The sequence below is a fragment of the Mus caroli genome, unplaced genomic scaffold (assembly GCF_978045245.1).
Source record: "Mus caroli unplaced genomic scaffold, Mus_caroli_1 scaffold_5, whole genome shotgun sequence".
Taxonomy (NCBI): Eukaryota; Metazoa; Chordata; class Mammalia; order Rodentia; family Muridae; genus Mus; species Mus caroli.
In genome coordinates, this window is record NW_028227260.1 from 30,615,229 (window position 1) to 30,635,787 (window position 20,559).

General features: G+C 36.8%; 1 protein-coding gene across 4 annotated transcripts in view; it reads right to left on the reverse strand.

Annotated features, from left to right (window-relative positions):
- The window catches only part of Radx (RPA1 related single stranded DNA binding protein, X-linked), a 71,514-nt gene that overhangs the window by 35,858 nt on the left and 15,097 nt on the right, over positions 1-20,559 (reverse strand). For 2 of the 4 annotated variants that reach the window (XM_021153704.2, XM_021153705.2), the window contains exons 4-10: positions 12,205-12,313; positions 11,912-12,003; positions 11,688-11,810; positions 7,400-7,504; positions 5,803-5,964; positions 4,683-4,843; positions 3,819-3,994 (exon numbers count right to left, since the gene is read on the reverse strand). In XM_021153704.2, coding sequence (XP_021009363.1) covers positions 3,819-3,994; positions 4,683-4,843; positions 5,803-5,964; positions 7,400-7,504; positions 11,688-11,810; positions 11,912-12,003; positions 12,205-12,313 — 928 coding nt within the window. Of the gene's footprint in view, positions 1-3,818; positions 3,995-4,682; positions 4,844-5,802; positions 5,968-7,399; positions 7,505-11,687; positions 11,811-11,911; positions 12,004-12,204; positions 12,314-20,559 lie in introns of all 4 variants that reach the window. The other 2 variants (XM_021153702.3, XM_021153706.2) reach the window with 2 other exon arrangements.

Consider the following 20,559-nt stretch of genomic DNA (forward strand, 5'->3'; position numbering starts at 1 on the left):
TAAATGTAATAAAATAAAAAATTAAAACAGATTAGGCCAGAGAACCAATTAGCCATCAAAACAGAAGGGTTGCTAGCCTAGAGTACTACAGGAAATACAGACGGAATGAAATGAAGAGAAGATGTGAGCCTTCTAGGATTCTACAGGCAGGAAATGAGTGTAAGCAATAAAGTACTTTTGTAATGACCAAAATTAACTTGTAAGCCCCACCTGTCCAGGAACCAGGTAACTTCCAAGAATGCTGGGAATTTTAGTTCTGAGAAATAACAAAGCCTCATGGACTAGTACGGTGGCCTATAGGTTTGTCTTTATAAGCCTCAGTGACATTTGTCTCGAAGTGGGAAATTCTGGGGAACTATCCATAACCAAAGTCCATTTAAAACTTGCTTCAAATTTGGCCCAAAATGGTGGAGGTGGTTTTTCTGTCGAATCCCAGGATTAATACTTTCTATGAAGGACTCCAGAAGTGCAGGCATTAACTCAAAGATTTGACAAATGGAAGTGCATGAGATTGAAAATATTCTGCACAACAAAAGAAATTATCAATACAGCAAAGAGACAAACTACAGAAGAATTGTTAAGCATCCTTAGCCTTACAGGAAATTAAAATTAAAACTACTTTCAAGTACAACTTCGTCCTACTTAGAATGGCAATCATTAACCACCCAAAGGTCAACAAATGCTGGTTGAGCATACAAGGGGGAAGCGAGGGCTCCTCCTTACCAACGTATAAACTTGTGGCAAGCTTGTAAACTGTTATGGCCACTATATGAACCAGAATGAAGACTAGTCACCACTAAAACACAAATGCCATAACTGAGCAATACCATTCTAGGCATACACCCAAAGGACACTCTATATTCTTTCACCGATACTTGCATGTTTATGTTAACTGTTCCACTTTTTATAACAACTAGGAAATGGTATCAGCTCACATTTCCATTAACTAATGAATAGTGAACTTTCTTCTTCTGGAAAGAAGAGTGAAATAATAAAATGTGTAGGAAAATGGACGGAAGTACAACATATTAGATTAAGTGAAATAAAACAGACTCAGAAAGACAAGTTTTTTTTCCTTTTACATGCAGTTAGCAGATTTTAGAGAGAAAGACAAGCAAGGTTATAAAACTATAAAAGGTCAGTGAGAAGGGGGGAAGATTTTAAGAGAGAAGCAAAGAAGGGAAGAGGTGAAAGAGTACATGTGACATGAAAGCAGAGGAACCAGAAGGAAAGGGCCATGAGGATGGAGGAAGGGAGAGCAAGCCAGATGAGACATGACCATTGCTACAATAACAGCATGAAAATAATGGGAAAAAGAAGCCAGTTTCTTTTTGGTGTTGGTGGTGGTGTTTTGAGACAGGGCCACTCTTTCTAGTCCTGTCTGGCCCAGAACTTGTGATGTAGGTCAGGGTAGCCTTCAATTCCCAGAGATCCATCTGCCTCTGCCTCCTGATTAAATATGCATACCCCAACAGCCGGCTTCCAACCACTTTTTGATAAATTTAAGCTCGGCTCCACAAAATGATGCCCATTATTAGGTTAAGAAACTATGGCTAGACAGGCATAGGCCCTAGCAAAACTGACTATTATACTGCTAAATGGACATAAACTGACTCCCAGTGATATGCTGATATATACCCATAGATCAATGCATCTCTCCACTCTCATCTAAGAAGATTCTATTTGCAGTAGATGGTGACTAACACAGAGTTGTAAAACTGGTCAGATTTCCGAGAATAAGAGACTACAGAATGCTCAGCCCTAAATAGAACATAGATAACACAACATCTCCCAAGGCTCGGAGATCTTTGCAGAAGAGGGATGGAAAGAGTTGTGAGACTCAGAGACAATAGAGACAAGGAAGCAATATTTTCTGGTCATAGCAAGGCACCTGAACATATGAACACACACTGGTTGCAACAGCATGTACAAAATATGTGCAATCCCAAAATGAGACCAAATCCCAGTATTGAGAGGGCAATTCCGCACACAGTTCCACTCTTAGCTGTGGAACTCTTGGCAATTGCTAGAGGCAAAATTCTTTAATAAGTGTAGTCTATGGTATTTTGACCAGTCTCCTATAGCAGGCCACACATCTAAGAATATATAGCAGCAGAAATTTGTCTTGAAAGATTTTTTTTATAGGATACAAAATTAGGTAAGTAGGAAAGAAGTGGATCTGGGAAGAGTTGGGAAAAGTGTCAATATGATCAAGATAGGATCAAACTGAAGAACTAATTTTAAATAAAACAAAATATATATAAACACCATAGTGAACTCCATTACTTCATACTTTAAAGATTTTATTTATTTATTACTTGTATGGATGTGAGTACACTCTAGCTATCTTCAGACACACCAGAAGAGGGTATCAGATCCTACAACAGATGTTTGTAAGGCACCATGTGGTTGCTGGGAATTGAACTCTAGACCTCTGGAAGAGCAGTCAGTACTCTTAACCGCTGAGCCATCTCTCCAGCCCTTCTTTGTATTTTAATTATTATTAAAAACAATAAAATAAATAAGTAGAGTCATGAAAAAGGAAGAAGTATCTTAGTTCTACATCCAGACCAGCAAGCAACAAGAGAGAGCCATACTAGGCCAAGTTTAAGTATTTGAAACCTCAAAGCCCACCCTCAAGGACACACTTCTCCAAAAAGGCCACACCCAACTCCAACAAAGCTACAACTCCTGATATTGCCACTCCCTATGAGCCTATGGGGGGGGGGGTCATTTTCTTTCAAACCACCACAAGAAGAAAAGGCCAGAATGATCTCAATGGGGGGGGGGGCGCCTCACCTCTTTGGTCCCAGAGTGCTGTGCAACTTCTTGGGGATGAGAGAATGAAGCTACATTAGGGAGACCTGGAAAACAGCACTGAGCCAGACAATACAATTCTGAATACCTTGGCAATTAAGTGGAATTTTCCATACTAAGTTTTGGAGTGGCCTTTATCTCATAACTCCCCTTTTCATTCTAATTTTGCTTTTTTTTTTTTTTAAATAATGGACATGTTTAGGCTAGGCCCTGTCCCACCACTAGAATTTGGACATCTAACATGTCTGTTTTAACTAGCTAGTAGTTAAATAAATGTCACCAGGATGGCTTAGCTAGGTTTTCTTTACATTAAGACTGTGGACTAGAGTGGAGAAAGGTGAGGGGTGAGACTTTTAAGGATTGTTGTGATAGAATGTTTTTATGTGTGAACAATATGGATTTATAGGAAGATTGGCAGCAGGCAAATGCGAGTTATGAACGGTTAATCTTCCCTATGTCTATGAAGAGAGTTCGAACTCTGGAAGACCTAATTTGGAAATAGAGTAATTACAACTGGGATCAGTTAAGGTAAGTTCATAGCTTGGCAGAGTAATTCTCGGCTGTAATTCTAGCACATAGGAGGCTAAACAAAGCAAAAGGTCATAGGCCAGCCTGGCCTACATAATAAGATTTTACCTAAAGAAAAGATGAATTTGGACTGGACTGGAGTGGTTCCTCAATCAGTATGGGTGGTATCTTTACAAAGAAGGGAAATTTGGGAGGCTGGAGAGGCGGCTCAGCGATTTAGAGTACTTGTTCTTGTAGAAGGCCTGCGTTGATTCTCGGCTCCCTTATGGTACCCCACAATCATCTGTGATTCCAGTTCCAGAGGATCTGGCCTCCACGAGTACCAGGTATGCACATGGTACACATATACACTTGCAGGTAAAACATACATATAAAAGAAAGTGAATCTAATTTTTAAAAAGTGAACAACTGGACAGTCGGTCAGACAGTGTGGAAAACTGTTATGTGCAAGTGACATAATGCAAATGACTTACGGATTAGCACTTGGGCCTTGAAGAATTTTTCTTTTTGCGCAGAGACTCAAAACCATGGGGGTATATTGAAAATGCTGAGACCCCATTGGCCTGTCATCTTGGGACCTTTTACTACCTCGTTCATGACAATGATCTTCTTTCCCAGCTGCTTGAGATGTTGAGGGATGGCTAGCATTCTAAAACCAATAATTACACAAAATATTTTCAAACAAATTCACAAAATTATTTCTCTTCCGAAAAACTATACATTTAACTCTCATACTTTGAAGAGGTGGGCAGAATACTGCTTTTATAAAGATGATTAAATTTATATCTGTCTTGTATTTAGGTTAAAGAAGATAAAAGTCCTCCTCTGCTACTATATATTTCTACATATATAGTAATACTCTGAGACACAGCTTTGGCAAAGGTGAACTAACAGGAAAAATGAACTCTTAAGGATTGGGCATTCCAGTATTGGTAATCTAGTAGACCATTTCTCCTATGAGAGCTCTTGCTGTGTTTTACAGAACATGAGAAAGCCACCATTACAGATAGAGAAGCGAAACATCCCACGTAAAGTTTTCCTGTAGCTTTAGCCTAAAAGAAGTTTGCACAGCAATTAGTCATATACCCCACCAAGGCATTAAAGATATATGCAATAGACTTGAATTATTTAGAAAACAAAGACAGGGTCTGATGCCTTAAGAAATTCAGAGGCTTGCCCCTCACCCCAAAATGACAGAAAAAGGAAATGAAGCAGGGATAAAAACTAAAATAATTTTTTTCTCTCAGATTACAATTAAGGGTCAATATATAAGGTACCAATGGTCATTATGATCGCAGTGCTGTCAGAGATATATTAGGAGCCCTCTGGCACCTTACCCAGAATGCTTCTGGTGCTGGGGCACTTCCGGCTGAGTGGTTATAGGGGATGTACTTTATAGCAGTAATTATCCCCTGAATTGCAATGCGCTTTTGTTCCCTATACTGCAAGTCTTCAATCACCTTCTTTACTTCACTTATTGTTGTCAAGAGTGACTCAGCTGCAAAAGAGAAGTCCCAAGAAATTATAAGTTTGAAAGAGGAGGCATGATTAAAAGTCAAAAGTAGATTTCCAATGTATTTTTATAATGTGAACCTGCCATATTAATTTTATGAGACTTTTGTGTTTGTATTTGGTATCCTCTTCAGTATTTGCCATCAAAATATAGGTAAAATACATGTATCAGTCAAATTGTGATCTAGGCTTCCTATCTGAAGTCTCCATAACAGTAATTGTACATATTGATTATAATTTATAGATCATATTTCAAGCTACAAATTATTGGTCAGTTACTGCCTAGAAAATCATATTTTCATTATTTAAATTATTATTTAAAACATATTATATATGTTGCAATCATATACAACACCCAAGAAAATAGCAACATTTAGATGGTGACAGCTCAGTATTTCAATGTTTTTCTCCCAAACATGCAATCATTTCAAGCTTTAAACAAGAAAATACTTAAACTTTTGACTGCCCTATATCAATTCTACTTAAAAGGAAACTAATGCTAATCCTCTCACTCCTAATTCAATTCTAAATTCAGCACCCTATTTACTCTAGTATCCCTTTTTATTTAAAGTCAACATGGAATCCTGTTATATACAAGAGAAACATTGCACAGCCATCACCATCTGGATATTAGATCATGTAGCACTTCATTGAGATACCATTGACATCTCTAATGTCAGAGCTGATCTTTAAAAATTTAATCAAAATATTATCCACAAGTTACTTTTCCTTCTTTTACATTCTCTTGCTTCCCCTCCCCCCATTCTGATAAAATAAAATAAATAACTTTTAGGAAATATACATATATTTTGTATTTACATTTGGACAAAATTATTGCTACTAAGGTTTGCTACACATCGCTTCTGTGAGAGAAGGGAATATATACGATTAACAGAAATAACATGTGGTATCATTAAACAGCACAACTGGAAATTATACCAATACCTTTAATAAAGCGACTGTACTTGGAAAATGTCTCTGGCACTGGTGGATAGGGGTAATATCCACCAATAACAGTGTTCTTTGCTTCCAAATTAGTCTTCGTTTTAATCCACTGAATAATTTTTTTTGCCTTGGGATCGTATGTATATGGCTGGCCTCTATGCCCTCCTTGCCAGAAGGGAGAAATGCAAATAAACCAAACAAACAATGAAAAAGAAAAATAATAAAAGTCACTGAAAACATTTGTGTGGACTTTCAAACATTAAAACAGTGTCTCATTTTATTAAAAAAGAAAGCAATTTTACATATTATGCAACATATTTTCCTTATCTACTATGTGGTATACAACTATCCAAAGAAAGTAAACACATCCTAGGAAAATAAGACATATCAGAGTTCAGTTGGATTTAAGACAGAAACTGTCTATATGATAATAAGAACCACAGGACAAAACCCCAAAACTCTATTCTAAATGGTTAGCATCTTCTGAACAGCTGATTTTTTGATAACTTATTAACTTGATAGTATGGTGTAATGTAACAATAAAAATAATTGTGGATATAGATTGGAATTTAAATTCATGTTCTTAAGGCGGACTTAAAAGTGACACATTGATATCAGATGCTGTTAATATTTACAAAATATTGATAAAGACATGTTTATACATTTCATAATACTCGTGACAAATTTCTTAATTACCAGCATGGTAGAATTCTGGTAAATACCTCCTTCCATACTATTCTTTCATAGTGTTGCTTGGGAATTTGTATCTTATTGGTTTTAAAGGGTAAGTAATACACTGCTCTTCCTCAGTACTTATGAACTTTGTATATACAAAATCTAGAGATGCTCAACTCCCTTGTATAATATGCCATACTATGTGGATAGAACAAATACACATCCTCTTGGATAATTTTCACAATCTTTGGATTACTTATAATACTCAGAATGTTGCAAAAGCACACCAATTATTGTTATATTGCTCAAGGTATAATGACAAGAACGAAGTTTGCAGATGTTCAGCACACACACACACACACACACACACAAATATTTGTGATATGATCTTGGCTGAATTTAAGGAGGTGCATCCCACATATATAGAGGGACAAATTATTTGAAGATAAATAATGATAGTTATATAAATTAAATGTGAAATTCGGGGACCACAATTTGACCCACATTTTTATTTGGTACATTGTAAAAATAATGTTAACCGCACACTTCTAGGCCTTTTGGCTAAGATCAAGCATGAAAATCATGTTGACTCTACACTGTGGTACCAAACCTAGCAGTCTTCGATGTAGCAAGCAACATTTTTTCTATTTTCTTTGTCAAGTAGTAATCAAAGTTAACCAAATGGCATAAATGTAATTTTCCAGTGAGCCATGCAAACATTTCCCATCAGCAGTAATATAGAAGTAATCTATTTTGCAGGCCAAATATTGTTTATTAAAATATTCTATGGTCATAATGATGTCAAACTAAAACTATCCTGAAATTGAATGTTATAAGTTAGAAGTTAATATGTACTAAACGGTTCTAGTGAAACGACAGTATATTGCATTCCCTATAAGGAAGATATAAAGAGGTTACTCACCAGTAGTCAGCACTCTGCTTTCATTTGTAGTGGTAAGATACAGCAGCTTAGGTACTTGACTGTTATTCCTAACAACTTTCAGCTGGGTGCACACAAAATATGTCACTACAGAAAATGAAAAACACAAGTGACGTTGCATTTGCATTCTAAAGAGGAGGATCTCTGGAAATTTTCCTTAAGCCTTAACAAATGCAGAAACCAGAATGATTTTTTTTTCTTAAGATGCCATTTCAGATTTACTACGTGTGACAGCCACCTAAGATGTTGCACTTGTAACATGTTACCAGGGATTCTCTTGCAGCCTGTCCTTCTACAAAACAGTGATCTAATACTATCTAGTGTGTTCCTTTTCTCTGTCTCTCCCTCTTCAGCCAGAGGTCTTTCTTTTGGAAAGTACAAGGGCTGCATTTAAGTAAAGCAAGCTGCTTACTGTATAAGAGTCATTCTAGTTGGGAACGTGCGTGTGAATAGTTATTTTCTACTGGAAAAAAATATGTTTCTTCATAATAGTTCTATTGATTTACTCAGTATAGTACTGAACCCTGGATACTTGGAATCCTTCTACCAGAGAGGGATATAGAGTTATAATTTTATTTGTTTATACAGGTCATTTTTTTAATATCAAAAAGTTACCTTAGTTAAATAAATGTCAAGGCTCAGAGACAGGATTTATATGACCTGTTTAGTTGTTGTTGTTTGTTTTTATCTTGCTAACCTATTTGATAGGTTACAAACCTATCATATTTAAAAAAAAAAAAAACTACGTATGATGTTTACCTGTCCCCCAGAAGCCTGACGGCCACACCAGCCAGGGAATTGTGTAGAGAATCTTCCTCCTCCTGCCTCCTCTCCAATTCCAGTCCCCTAATCTTACCCACCACCTTTGTAGCATACCACCGACTGTGGCCTCCCCTCCCATTCCCAGAAGTCTAGAACAGATCCTGGTGGCACACACATCTTTCCTCCATCCTGTGGACCACTTCATCCCCCACCTAGCCCATCCCCATCTCTAAGTGTCAGCTCCCAGTACCTAAAAATACCTGGAACCCCAGAGGCCACACCTGGCAGGATCTCAGAAGCATGCCCTCCCAGGCAACCCATGGCCACCCCAGTCTCCCAAGAACCAGAGAGGGCAAGAGAAAGCAAGGAACAAAACATCTGCCCAACAAATACAAGACCAGATAATATCATCTAGAATTACAGTCATCCCAAACCCAGATCCCTAGCTACCAGCATAAAAACACAATAACAGCCACGATAATATGTCTCCACTAGAACTCAACAATACTACTACTGTAGGGACCTGAGAGATGCAATACACCTGAAGCACAAGGTATATTTGAAGCACAAGGACTTCAAAATAGCTATTATGAATATGCTAAAGGTCCTTGAATAGGATCTGAATAAATCTACTAATGAAGTCTGTGGAAGTACAAACAGTGGAATAAAATAAAGAAAACTGTTTAAAACGCAGTAGTGGAAATAGAATCAATAAAGAAAAGCCAAACTCAGGGAAAACTGGAAATAAAATTTCATTAACCAAATCTTATTGTGTAGTACAGCTCACTCTGTGCTCAAATAATTTTCATTTTATAAACTAGGACACAAACAAAAAAGTGTAAATCCAGGCAATTATTCAAAAGCAGGTTTTTGACTAATAATAAATAATATATAATAATAAATAAACATTTCTCCACAGCATAACTATAAATTCATTTCTATCTCTTCAATTACTGTTTTTCTATTATATTGAAAATAAAAGAAAATCTATTCAAATTGTAAGAATGGTTTTAACTTTTTTACATTTTTAAAATTAATTAAGCTCATTCTTTGCTAGTTTCACACATGAATATATTCTATTCTGAGCACTCTCTCCACACATCATCCCTTTTGTCTATGCAATAATTACATCAAGAAAACAACTTCATTTTCACAATAACCTCAAAACCACCTAAGAATACAGTCAACTAAAGAGATGAAAGATTTTTACAATGAAAACTATTAAACATTGAAGGAAGAAATAGAAGATACTAAAAGACTAGAAAAAAAACCCTTTTAACAAATCAATAGAACTAATAGCCTCACACAGACATACATGCAGGCAAAACTATGACAATTAGTCTGCCTTTGTTTGAATGGGAAAGAATTTTATACAAGAAATGGGAGTTTCTTAAAGCTTGATTATGAAGCTGAAAGACAAGGGAAAAGTAGGATCAGTGTGGAAGTACAGAAACCAAGTAATATAATTATTCTTTCTCCCTTGAGAAAAGACCTCACAATATGAGAGAAATCATTATCCTTCCCTGCTGGACCAGTTCATAAGAGTCATTAGAGACACATGGTTACAACTGGCTAAGGTGCCTATGAATACATATGACATACAGGAGAGATAGAGATAAGATAGGAGAGAGCTGGGCATATGAGAGCAGTGTTTTGATGCTCAGTTTACCAGGCTGGATATGACTCTGCTCACAGCAGAGTTAAGAAGAAAGTTACTCCATCAGGGAACTTAGAGAAGCAAAAGGCTATAGTGGTTTACTGAGCTCCATGGTATATGGTGATCTGGTGAACCTGAATGATTTAGACCACCATGCAAACAGGGGTTATAAAATGTGACAGCAGTCAAGATGGAATGAGGGAAAGAAACAGCAGACAATAGGGCCTGTCTAAATCACTCAACACCCTTTAAAAATCAATTCAGAATGGATCAAAGCCCTTAATGTAAGTCCTGAAATTTGGAAAGTACTAAAGGAAAACACTTTTAAGATGTAGGTACATGCAATTACTTTCTGAATGGGAGTCCAACAGCTTCGGAAATAATAGCCAGAACTGGCAAAGGGGATTGAATCCAACTTAAAAGCTCCTGCACAGCTAAGAAAACATCAGAGTGAAGAGACAGTTTAAAAATCAAAGAAAATCTTTGCCAGCTATTTTTCTGAAACAGAATTAGTATCCAGAATATGTGAAGAACTAAAAAATTACATGTCAAGAAAACAAGTTTTCTGATCAATAAATGGGGAAATGGATTTAACATACAGGTCACAAAAGATGGACAAATGGAGACTTAGGATGCCCCATAGTTGGTAGAGGGCTTGTTCAGTATGCAGGAAGCCCATGGTTTGATCTCCTGAACTACATAAGCTGGGATACACAGATTCTTTACACACACACACACACACACACACACACACACAACTTGTTTATAAATGTACAAGAAAGCACTCAACATTCTTAGCCAGAAGGAAAACGCCATTAAAAAAAACTACACTGAGATTCCATCTCAGCCCAGTCAGAGTGGCTACAATCAAGAAATCAAAACACATCAAACTCTGGATAGGGTGTGGAGCAAAAGCAAACTGTCAACGCTGTTGATCAGAATGTAATTAGTCCAGAAACTAAAAATCAACATCAAGGTCCTCAAACTCCCAGAACAGAGCTGCCTGTGGCTCAGTCGTACTACTGCTGGGTTTCTGTTTGAAGGAATCACAGGCAACGTATAAGAGATGCTTGATTAAGGCTTGAATATTTACGCTTACTAGAGCATCACTTACAATAGCCAAGGTATTTAAAAGTAGCCTAGGTACCTTCAATGGGTTAAATGTGTGTGTATGTGTGTGTGTGTGTGTGTATACATATAATCTAATCAGTCATAAAGAAGGAAATAATGCTATTTTCAGGAAAATGGATAGATGTAATTAGAGCTTGCCATGTTAAGTGAAATAAACCCGACTCAGAAAGGCATTAATTGGGTTTTCTGTCACTGGTAGAACCTAGATGTTAAAGAAAGACAAGAAAGTAGGAAGATTATTATTTGGGAAACATAAGAGAATCACTAGGAGGTGCTATGGAAATAGGAAATAATGTTTTGTGATTTAAAACTTAAGATAACTCCTGAATAGACAATAAGGTGATTAATGTAGATTATTAAAAATACATGGGAAAGATTTGAAATGTTTTTAGATAATTTGTGCTCCTAACTCATTGTCAGATCACTCTCCCTTAAAAAACATAGTTTCTTTTAGGTATATGAGTGTTTGCCTGCATGCATTTATGTGTAGCATGTGCATGCCTAATGCCCACAGCAGTCAGAAGACAGTATCCAAAAACCTGGAACTGGAGCTATAGATGATTGGGAGACACCATGGGTGTGCTGAGGACCAAACTTAGGTCCTCTACAAGAGTAGCAAGTCATCTCCACCACGGAGCCATCAATCCAGCCCCTATCTCACTATTTTTAAGTTCCCATTGCTGCTTCGAAAAAAAAAAAAAAGAGCAAAGTATGGAGTACTTGGGTAAATATTTTCAAAGACTTCTGGCTGTGATGTGGAGAACAGCTGCACTATGAATGGTTGCTCTGAAGTCCCATCACTGATGTGAATCCAGCGGTATGACCAAAAGTCTTCACTGTTCTCTATGTGGATAGAACAGGGAGATACATGAAGGTATTCTATGAGTATTGAACATGATAGTCTTCACATTTAAACACTCACACTTTCAAATTTAAAAGCTTACCTTTCTTCTTTGACCGTTGCACCCTCCCCACAAAGGATAACAAACCGATTACATCACAGATGCTATTTTCTGGCATATCGTCTAGTTCTGATCTGAAAAGGAAAATCTTCAATAGATGTTGTGTCTTTAAACAGTGACAAGACATTCTTCAGTAATAACTATGAAAATACCTATCTGAATAATTCATACAGCTTCATCTGGGGTAGATATTAAATATGTTAAAATCCATTATTTTTGGTTTACTAACATTCAAAGATTACTACTTAAAGAGGTATTACAAGGAGCTATTTTACCTTGTGATGAATCGGTTAATTAGTTTTGGCAATTTCCATTCTGATTTCAATTGCTTTTCTGGAATGATAACTATGTTAGTTGGTGGATCTCGAAGATTTAGGCAGATTTCTGGAAAAAAATGTATATTACATTAATATATTATTTCCCATAAATTACAAAGCAAAACAACCAACTAAACTCTTTTTTTCTGAATTTTTGTTTGAGACAGCATCTCTACTGTGTCTTACTGACTGCTCTGAAACTCACTATGTATGCCAGGCTGGCCTCGAACTCACTGAGATGTGCCTGTCTCTGCATCCTAACAGCTGGGATTAAAGATGTGAGCCAACTATGCCAGTGCCTGGCAAATACAGAAGTGAGTGGATGCTCACAGTCAGCTATGGGATGGATCACAGGGCCCCCAATGGAGAAGCTAGAGAAAGTACCCAAGGAGCTAAAGGGATCTGCAACTCTATAGGTGGAACAACATTATGAACTAACCAGTACCCCCAGAGCTCTTGTCTCTAGCTGCATATGTATCAAAAGATGGCCTAGTCGGCTATCACTGGGAGGAGAGGCCCTTGGTCTCGAAAAGATTATATGCCCCAGTACAGGGGAATGCCAGGGCCAGGAATCGGGAGTGGGTGGGTTGAGGAGCAGGGGGAGAGGGGTAGGGGATAGGGGACTTTCGGGATAGCATTTGAAATGTAAATAAAGAAAATTTAAATCTAATAAAAAAAATTTTTAAATAGACGTGAGCCAACAAGCCCAGTTTAGACTCAAAATAATTTATTTAGCTATGTAATGAATGTTAGTTTTGGAAAAGAGGGTAGAAAAGAGAATGGTCATATATAAAGCCATATATTGCCAGTAGGGAAGAGAGCCTTAGTTTCACAAGGGAAGTTTCATAGTTATAGATTTACTTGGTCTTTTAAAATAATTATATAGTACTGTCTTAGTCAGGGTTTCTATTCCTGCACAAACATCATGACCAAGAAGCAAGTTGGGAAGGAAAGGATTTATTCAGCTTACACTTCCATACTGATGTTCATCACCAAGGAAGTCAGGACTGGAACTCAAGCAGGTCAGAAAGCAGGAGCTGATGCAGAGGCCATGGAGGGATGTTCTTTACTGGCTTGCTTCCCCTGGCTTGCTCAGCCTGCTCTCTTATAGAACCAAGACTACCAGCCCAGAGATGGTCCCACCCACAAGGGGCCTTTCCCTCTTGATCACTAATTGAGAAAATGCCTTACAGTTGGATCTCCTGGAGGCATTTCCCCAACTGAAGCTCCTTTCTCTGTGATAACTCCAGCCTGTATCAAGTTGACACAAAACTAGCCAGTACAATTAATTTTCTCTAACTTGGACCTCATACGTAAATACAAAAGATAAACCAAGATGAATAATCACAATAGTTTTCTAATAACATAAAGCACAAATAGCAGTGATGGTAGTCAAAGTCTCTAATTCTCCCCTAATCTCCTCTCCCTGACTACAAAACCCTCCTTATTTATTCTGCACGTAACACTTAACTGTCCTGCTATTTTATACTTTCTTTATACCTTTGTACTTTCTCTTTTCCTCATAATTATTCAACTGTCTTGTCCATTCTTTCCTCAACTACAATTCTGCTTGTAACCTCCCCTGTTGTCTATCACAGTTTTGCTATAGCCATTAATTTTTTGTTTTACTATTTTTTGTTATCATACCTATCTGTTATCCATTAGGCTGATATTTAAGGGTAAGACTATTAATATATTATTTACAGGTATGTCTCCAATCTGTAGCATGCTGATGTAACTGCCCCCTTCCCCTTCATTAATTAACTTAAAATAGGTTCTTTTAAAGACCAGAGGTATATAGTTCTTAACTTCACATGCATATTAGAATCAACTAAGAGGTTTTAAAGATATAAAGATGCCTTTGTGTCCTCAGACTAATTAAAATAATATCTCTGGTGTTGGGAACAATTCCAGTGTTGGTTTTTTTTTTAATCTCAACTGACTCTAATGTACATCCAGAGCTAAGATATAGTAAATAGATAGTCTAGGCAGAATATAATTTGCAGTTAAATGCTCATTTTTAAAAATTAAAGTTTTCCAGGAACATTGTCATAATCATTTACATATTAACTATAGTGGCCTCCTCTTTCCACAGACAAAGTAGAGCGGCTACAATATCAACCTTATTGCCAGCTGAGACTAAAATATTTCTTTTCTGGAATTTTACATCAAGAATTTATTGATCTCTGACAGAGAATGAAAAATAAAAAGTCTACTAATAATCACAATTATATGGGAAATAGAGACAGCTACTACATTAATAAGAAGGAAAGCATTTTTAAAGACTAAAGGACATATTTTAAATATATTATCACCCAGGTTTGCCATCACATTAAAATAATTGTGCATTTGCATTTACACATTTGAAGGCACAGATATCTTTATATTTTCAAGAACAGTTTTTCATCATAAAATATGGACATACGGTTGTATTCTAATTTTATACTGGCTGCTTATTTATTGACTATATGCTTTCTACTGTCCTAGTCTTCACGTGACTTTAAGGCTCAGAAGCAACTACTAGAATCAGACAGACTTATAGAGGTATCCACAGACATGTAAGAAGTATAATTTAAATTAAGACTTACGCCTAGGTTACCTCACTCAGTTTATTTTTTATTTACAATTAATTTTTAAATTTTTATTTATATTATTTATTTTTCTCTCATATAATACAACCCAACCAGTTTTCCCTCCTTGTCTACCCACACCACCCCAAGATCCACTCCTCCTCTTCCTCTTCCTCTTCTTCTTCCTCCTCCTCTTCCTCCTCTTCCTCCTCCCCCTTCTGTATTTTCCTTCAGAAAAGAGCAGGCCTCCCAGGGATATCAACTGAACATTGCATAAAATGTTACAAGAAGACTAGGCACAAATCCTCATATCAAGGCTGGATGAAGCAGCCCTGTAGGAGGAAAAGGATCCCAAGAGTAGCCCAAAGGAGAGACATCCCCACTCCCAGTGTTAGGAGTCCCACAAAAACACCAGGTTAGCAACCATAACATATATGCAGTGGACCTGGTGTAGACCCATGCAGGCTCCCTGGTTGTGGCCTCAGTCTCTGTGAGCACCTATGAGCTCTGCTTAGTTGATTCGGTGGGCTGTGTTCAGTATATTTTCAAGTGCTCATGATCTCTTATTTGTGGATCATAACTCCGAATCTTTAGCTTTCAATGTATAAACAGAAGTTACCAGAGAAGCCAGAAAAGTAAAAAGGGAATGTGTTCAGGGCACGGATGAGAAAGAGCTCTAGCGTCAGGGATAGTAAGACACGGGGTACTGTGAAGAGGGAGAAATGGGAAAAGAGGGAAGGGACTTAAACTGCTAATCTAGTGGAGAGAGGGAGAGTAATACCAAGTGTGAGGGATGAAGGAGAGAATAACACTAAAGATGCTGAAAAAATTCATAGGGAAACAATTTAACAAGCTTACTTAAAAGATGCATACTATACTAATGTACACACACACACCACATGGTTTAAATGGAGCCACATGGGGTCGGTGATAAAGCTTTCTTCAATAGCTATCAACAAACAGATGCATAGACAGATACACAGATGCACACACACACACACACACACTACCACCACCACTAACATACTAAAAAAATGAATAAAATCAAAATAATGCCAGGCACAGAAAACCTCCATTTGAGTTTCTGGCCTGGAGCCTCCAGTATAATTTCTAACTGTATTCTAAAAACTCATCGTCATAACTAAAGATAGTTGTCGCATTTACTCTTTTTTAGGAACAGATAGAGACTATTACAGATATCTGCAACTGGTCAAAATAATAAGTAACATGGGTGCTCATCTCCAGTAGATTAAATTCACAACTTAACTCATGAAGCTAAGGCTCAGGAACCTATTGAGGAAGAGGAGACAGACATAGGAACAAGAAAACCAGGAAGCCTAGTGCTCAATAGTGTGTTCTAGAGAAGACAGAGACACTGCAAATATGAGATCTCAACAATATGGTTACCTAAAAAAGACCTGCTTGACAATACTAGTTAACATGCCAACATAGATGGGATAAATTTCATAAAACTCCACTCTAATTAAAGAGTTAAAGGCAATAAATGAGTGCAGAGAGAGGGAGAATAAGTTCTCTCCACGGAAGAGCTGATAGATTATCCCATCCCAAGTAGTCAGCTCTAAACACATATCCTTGAGGCAGCACTAAAAAAAAATTCTATAATTGTTAAATACATATATATATATACTTATTATTACATATATAGCTATATAAGTATGTAACAATAATAACTGAATAAGGGTCATGAATTTGAGCAGAGGACACAGGAGGAGTTGGAGAAAAAGAGAGAGATAAGTCAAATATGAAATTCTCAAAAATAAGTTAAATTTAAAAGCAGCTCATCTATAAAAATTGCAATTTAGGGCTGGAGAGGTGGCTCAGAAGTTAAGAGCACTGACTGCTCTTCCAGACATCCTGAGTTCAAAACCCAGCAACCACATGGTGGCTCACAACCATCTTTAATGAGATCAGATGCTCTCTTCTGGAGTGTCTGAAGACAGCTTCAGTGTACTTACATATAATAAACAAATCTTTTTTAAAGTTGAAAGTTAGTGCAAGGAATACTGGACCAGGTATCAAGAGAATTTGGTAATTTATTATTGTGATAAATAGTCATTTTTACCATATTTCCTATTTACTAGGAATATCCCAAACCCTACTAAAGTAATTTTGTCACTTGGATTGTTAGCTTATGGAAAATAATTTATAATTTCCTATGGGTAATAGTGTATGTTGTCAATTATTAACAGCTTCTTCTGGCAAACTTTTCTGGTATTTCTACAAGTAATCCCCAAACTATTTACTGACTTATTTTTCATCTTTTCCATGATGAATATTTAATGAGATAAAGTACTAAATGTGCAAACTATTCAGGTAATAATTTCTTCCTAGCAAGAGTTAAACAATCTCTGAAAAATAGTTAAGAATTTAATAGAGGGCCCCAGAGCAGACCCTGTGTCACAGCTCTCCATACCCAAATCCTGCCCAGAGAGAACTGGTCTCCCAGGAGTGCTGACACACAGGCTTAGAGGAGGGGCAAGCCACAGTCAGAGACAGCAAGACCATCTAACGCCAGAGATAACAGATGGCAAGAGGCAAGGGCAAGAACATAAGCAACAGAAACCAAGGCAGTTACTTGGCATCACCAGAACCCAGTTCTCCCACCACAGCAAGCCCTGGATACCCCAACACACCATAAAAGAAAAACGATGATTTAAAACCACATCTCATGACGATGATAGAAGACTTTAAGAAGCACATAAATAACTCCCTTAAAGGAATACAAGAGAACACAGGAAAACAGGTAGAAGGCTTCAAAGAGGAAACACAAAAATCCCTTAAAAGAATTACAGGAAAACACAACCAAACAGGTGAAGGAAATGAACAAGATCATCCAGGATCTAAAAATGGAAATAGAAACAATAAAGAAATCACAAAAGGAGACCACCCTGGAGATAGAAAACCTAGGAAAGAGACCAGGAGTCATAGATCACCATCAGAATACAAGCGATAGAAGAGAGAATCTCAGGTGCAGAAGATACCATAGAAAACATTAACACAATAGTTGAAGAAAACGCAAAATGCAAAAAGCTGCTAACCCAAAACATCCAGGAAATCCGGGACACAATGAGAAGGCCAAACCTAAGGATAACAAGTATAAAGAGAGAGAGATTCCCAACTTAAAGGGCCAGTAAATATCAACAAAGTTATAGAAGAAAACTTCCCTAACCTAAAGAAAGAGATGCCCATGAACATACAAGAAGCCTACAGAACTCCAAATAGACTGGACCAGAAACGAAATTCCTCCCAACACATTTTAATCAGAACAACAAATGCACTAAACAAAGAAGAATATTAAAAGCAGTAAGGCAAAAAGGTCAAGTAACATATAAAGGCAGACCTATTAGAATTACACCAGACTTCTCACCAGAGACTATGAAAGCCAGAAGATCCTGGGCAGATGTCATACAGACCCCAAGAGAACACAAGTGCCAGCCCAGGTTACTATACCCAGCAAAACTCTCAATTACCATAGATTGAGAAAACAAGACATGTGACAAAACCAAATTTACACAATATCTCTCCATAAATCCAGCCTTACAAAGGATAATAGATGGAAAACTCCAACACAAGGAGGAATACACCACAGAAAAAGCAAGAAAATAATCTTCTTTCAACAAACCCAAAAGAAGATAGCCACACAAACATAATTTCACCTCTGTTCCTTAATAGAAGAACCTAAAGAAATTTACATCCTTAGTCATCAGGGAAATGCAAATCAAAACGACCCTGAGATTCCACCTCACTCCAGTCAGAATGGCTAAGATCAAAAATTCAGGTGACAGCAGATGCTGTCGAGGATGTGGAGAAAGAGGAACACTCCTCCATTGCTGGTGGGATTGCAAGCTGAAAATCAGTTTGGCGGTTCCTCAGAAAATTGGACATAGTATTACCTTAGGACCCAGCTACACCTCCTGGGCATATACCCAAAAGAAATGTAAATAAAGAAAATATCTAATAAAAAGGAAAGAATAAATAAACAAAAAAGACAAGTCAGAAAAATTATTATGAGCCAGTGATAATACTTAAAAATCTCGCATGAGTTTGTGCAAAATTCTGAAAAACTAACTCTAACATGCATATCTAATATCTGTTAAAGTTTCCTGATTATCCCTTAAACATTTGAAGACACTGGTTCTCAAAACTTTGATTATACTAATTAGAAAAAAAAAATCTGGGAATGGTGGTACACACATGTAATCCCAGCACTTGGGAAAGTGAGGTAGGAGGATTGCAATAAATTTCATGTCATGATGGTCTACACAGTAATTCTCATGAGTGCTTGGGTTTCAGAACTAGCTTAAACAATAAGAAAAGTCCTTCTGATTGGCAACATTTGAATATTAACAAAAGGTTCCTTGATAATAATGTGTTAAATTTAAGTTTCTTGATTTTTGTAAGTGTACTGTGATTATGCAAGGGGATCTTTTCCCTTCCTTCCTTCCTTCCTTCCTTCCTTTCTTTCTTTCTTTCTTTCTTTCTTTCTTTCTTTCTTTCTTTCTTTCTTTCTTTCTTTCTTTCTTTCTTTCCTTCTTTCTTTCTTTCCTTCTTTCTTCTTTTCCTTCCTTCTTTATTTCTCTCATTTCTTTCTTCCTTCCTTTCTCTCTCTTTCTCCCTTTTTTCTTTCTTTGTTTCTTTCTTTGTTTCTTTCTTTGTTTCTTTCTTTGTTTCTTTCTCTCTCTCTCTCTCTCTCTCTCTCTCTCTCTCTCTCTCTCTCTCTCTCTCTCTCTCTTTCTTTCTTAAACAAAGTCTTATCACAGAGCAAGGCTGGCCTTGAACTTGTCCTCCTGTCTTCTCCTCCAAGAGACAGGATTACAAGGATGCACTGGCACAGATATCTACAATATTCTTGATCTTTAGAAATACATATTATTACTGAAGGGTTAAGGATATAAAGCTATGCAATGATGTATGATGGCTGTTATTTTCTCTCAAATGGAAAAGTGTGTGTGTGTGTGTTTAGAGCAAGAATTAAATAGCAAAAATAAAATGAATAATTAATGAGTTAAGGTAACCTGGGAGTTCTTTATAATCAACTGTGAGTTTTAAAATGCAACTAAACCTCATATGTGGAATAATTACATGCTGTTTTTTCTCCCTCTTTCAGTTTTGTTTCAAGTAGTACAGTTATAAAAATATACTTTAAGGATTATAAACTTTATCCTAATCTATTTGTCTTTTCCATGCTTCCCCGGGTTAACTACTGCCTCAGTGTTTGTCATTCACTTGCAAAACTTATTCATCTTACACATGTATAAAGATAAAGACTGTGTCGTTATGCTTATATATTGGTACATTGTGTAATATTTTATAACAATCTACTTTATAGTATTACACAATATCATTCATATTTTCTGGATTTCTAATGTTGTCCATTATATAAATAAAAAATAAAGGTATTAAATGATAAAGTTAACAAGGATCAGCAAGATGGTTCAGTGGGTTTAAAAGCACTTCCCATGTAAACCTGATCATTTGAGTTTGATCCTCTCAGATCACAAGGTAGATGGAAAGAACAGACTCCCAAAGTTCTCCTCTGACTTCTACAAGCACATACAAATATGCACACACAGAGGGGGCAGGGAGAAGAAGATGGGGGAATAGGCAGGCTCACAATACACATCATACACACATAGACAATAGTAAAATATTTTTAATTTAATAGAAATCCTTGTAATATAGTACTTAATAAAGTACTATAAAATGTACTCAAGTGATGAAC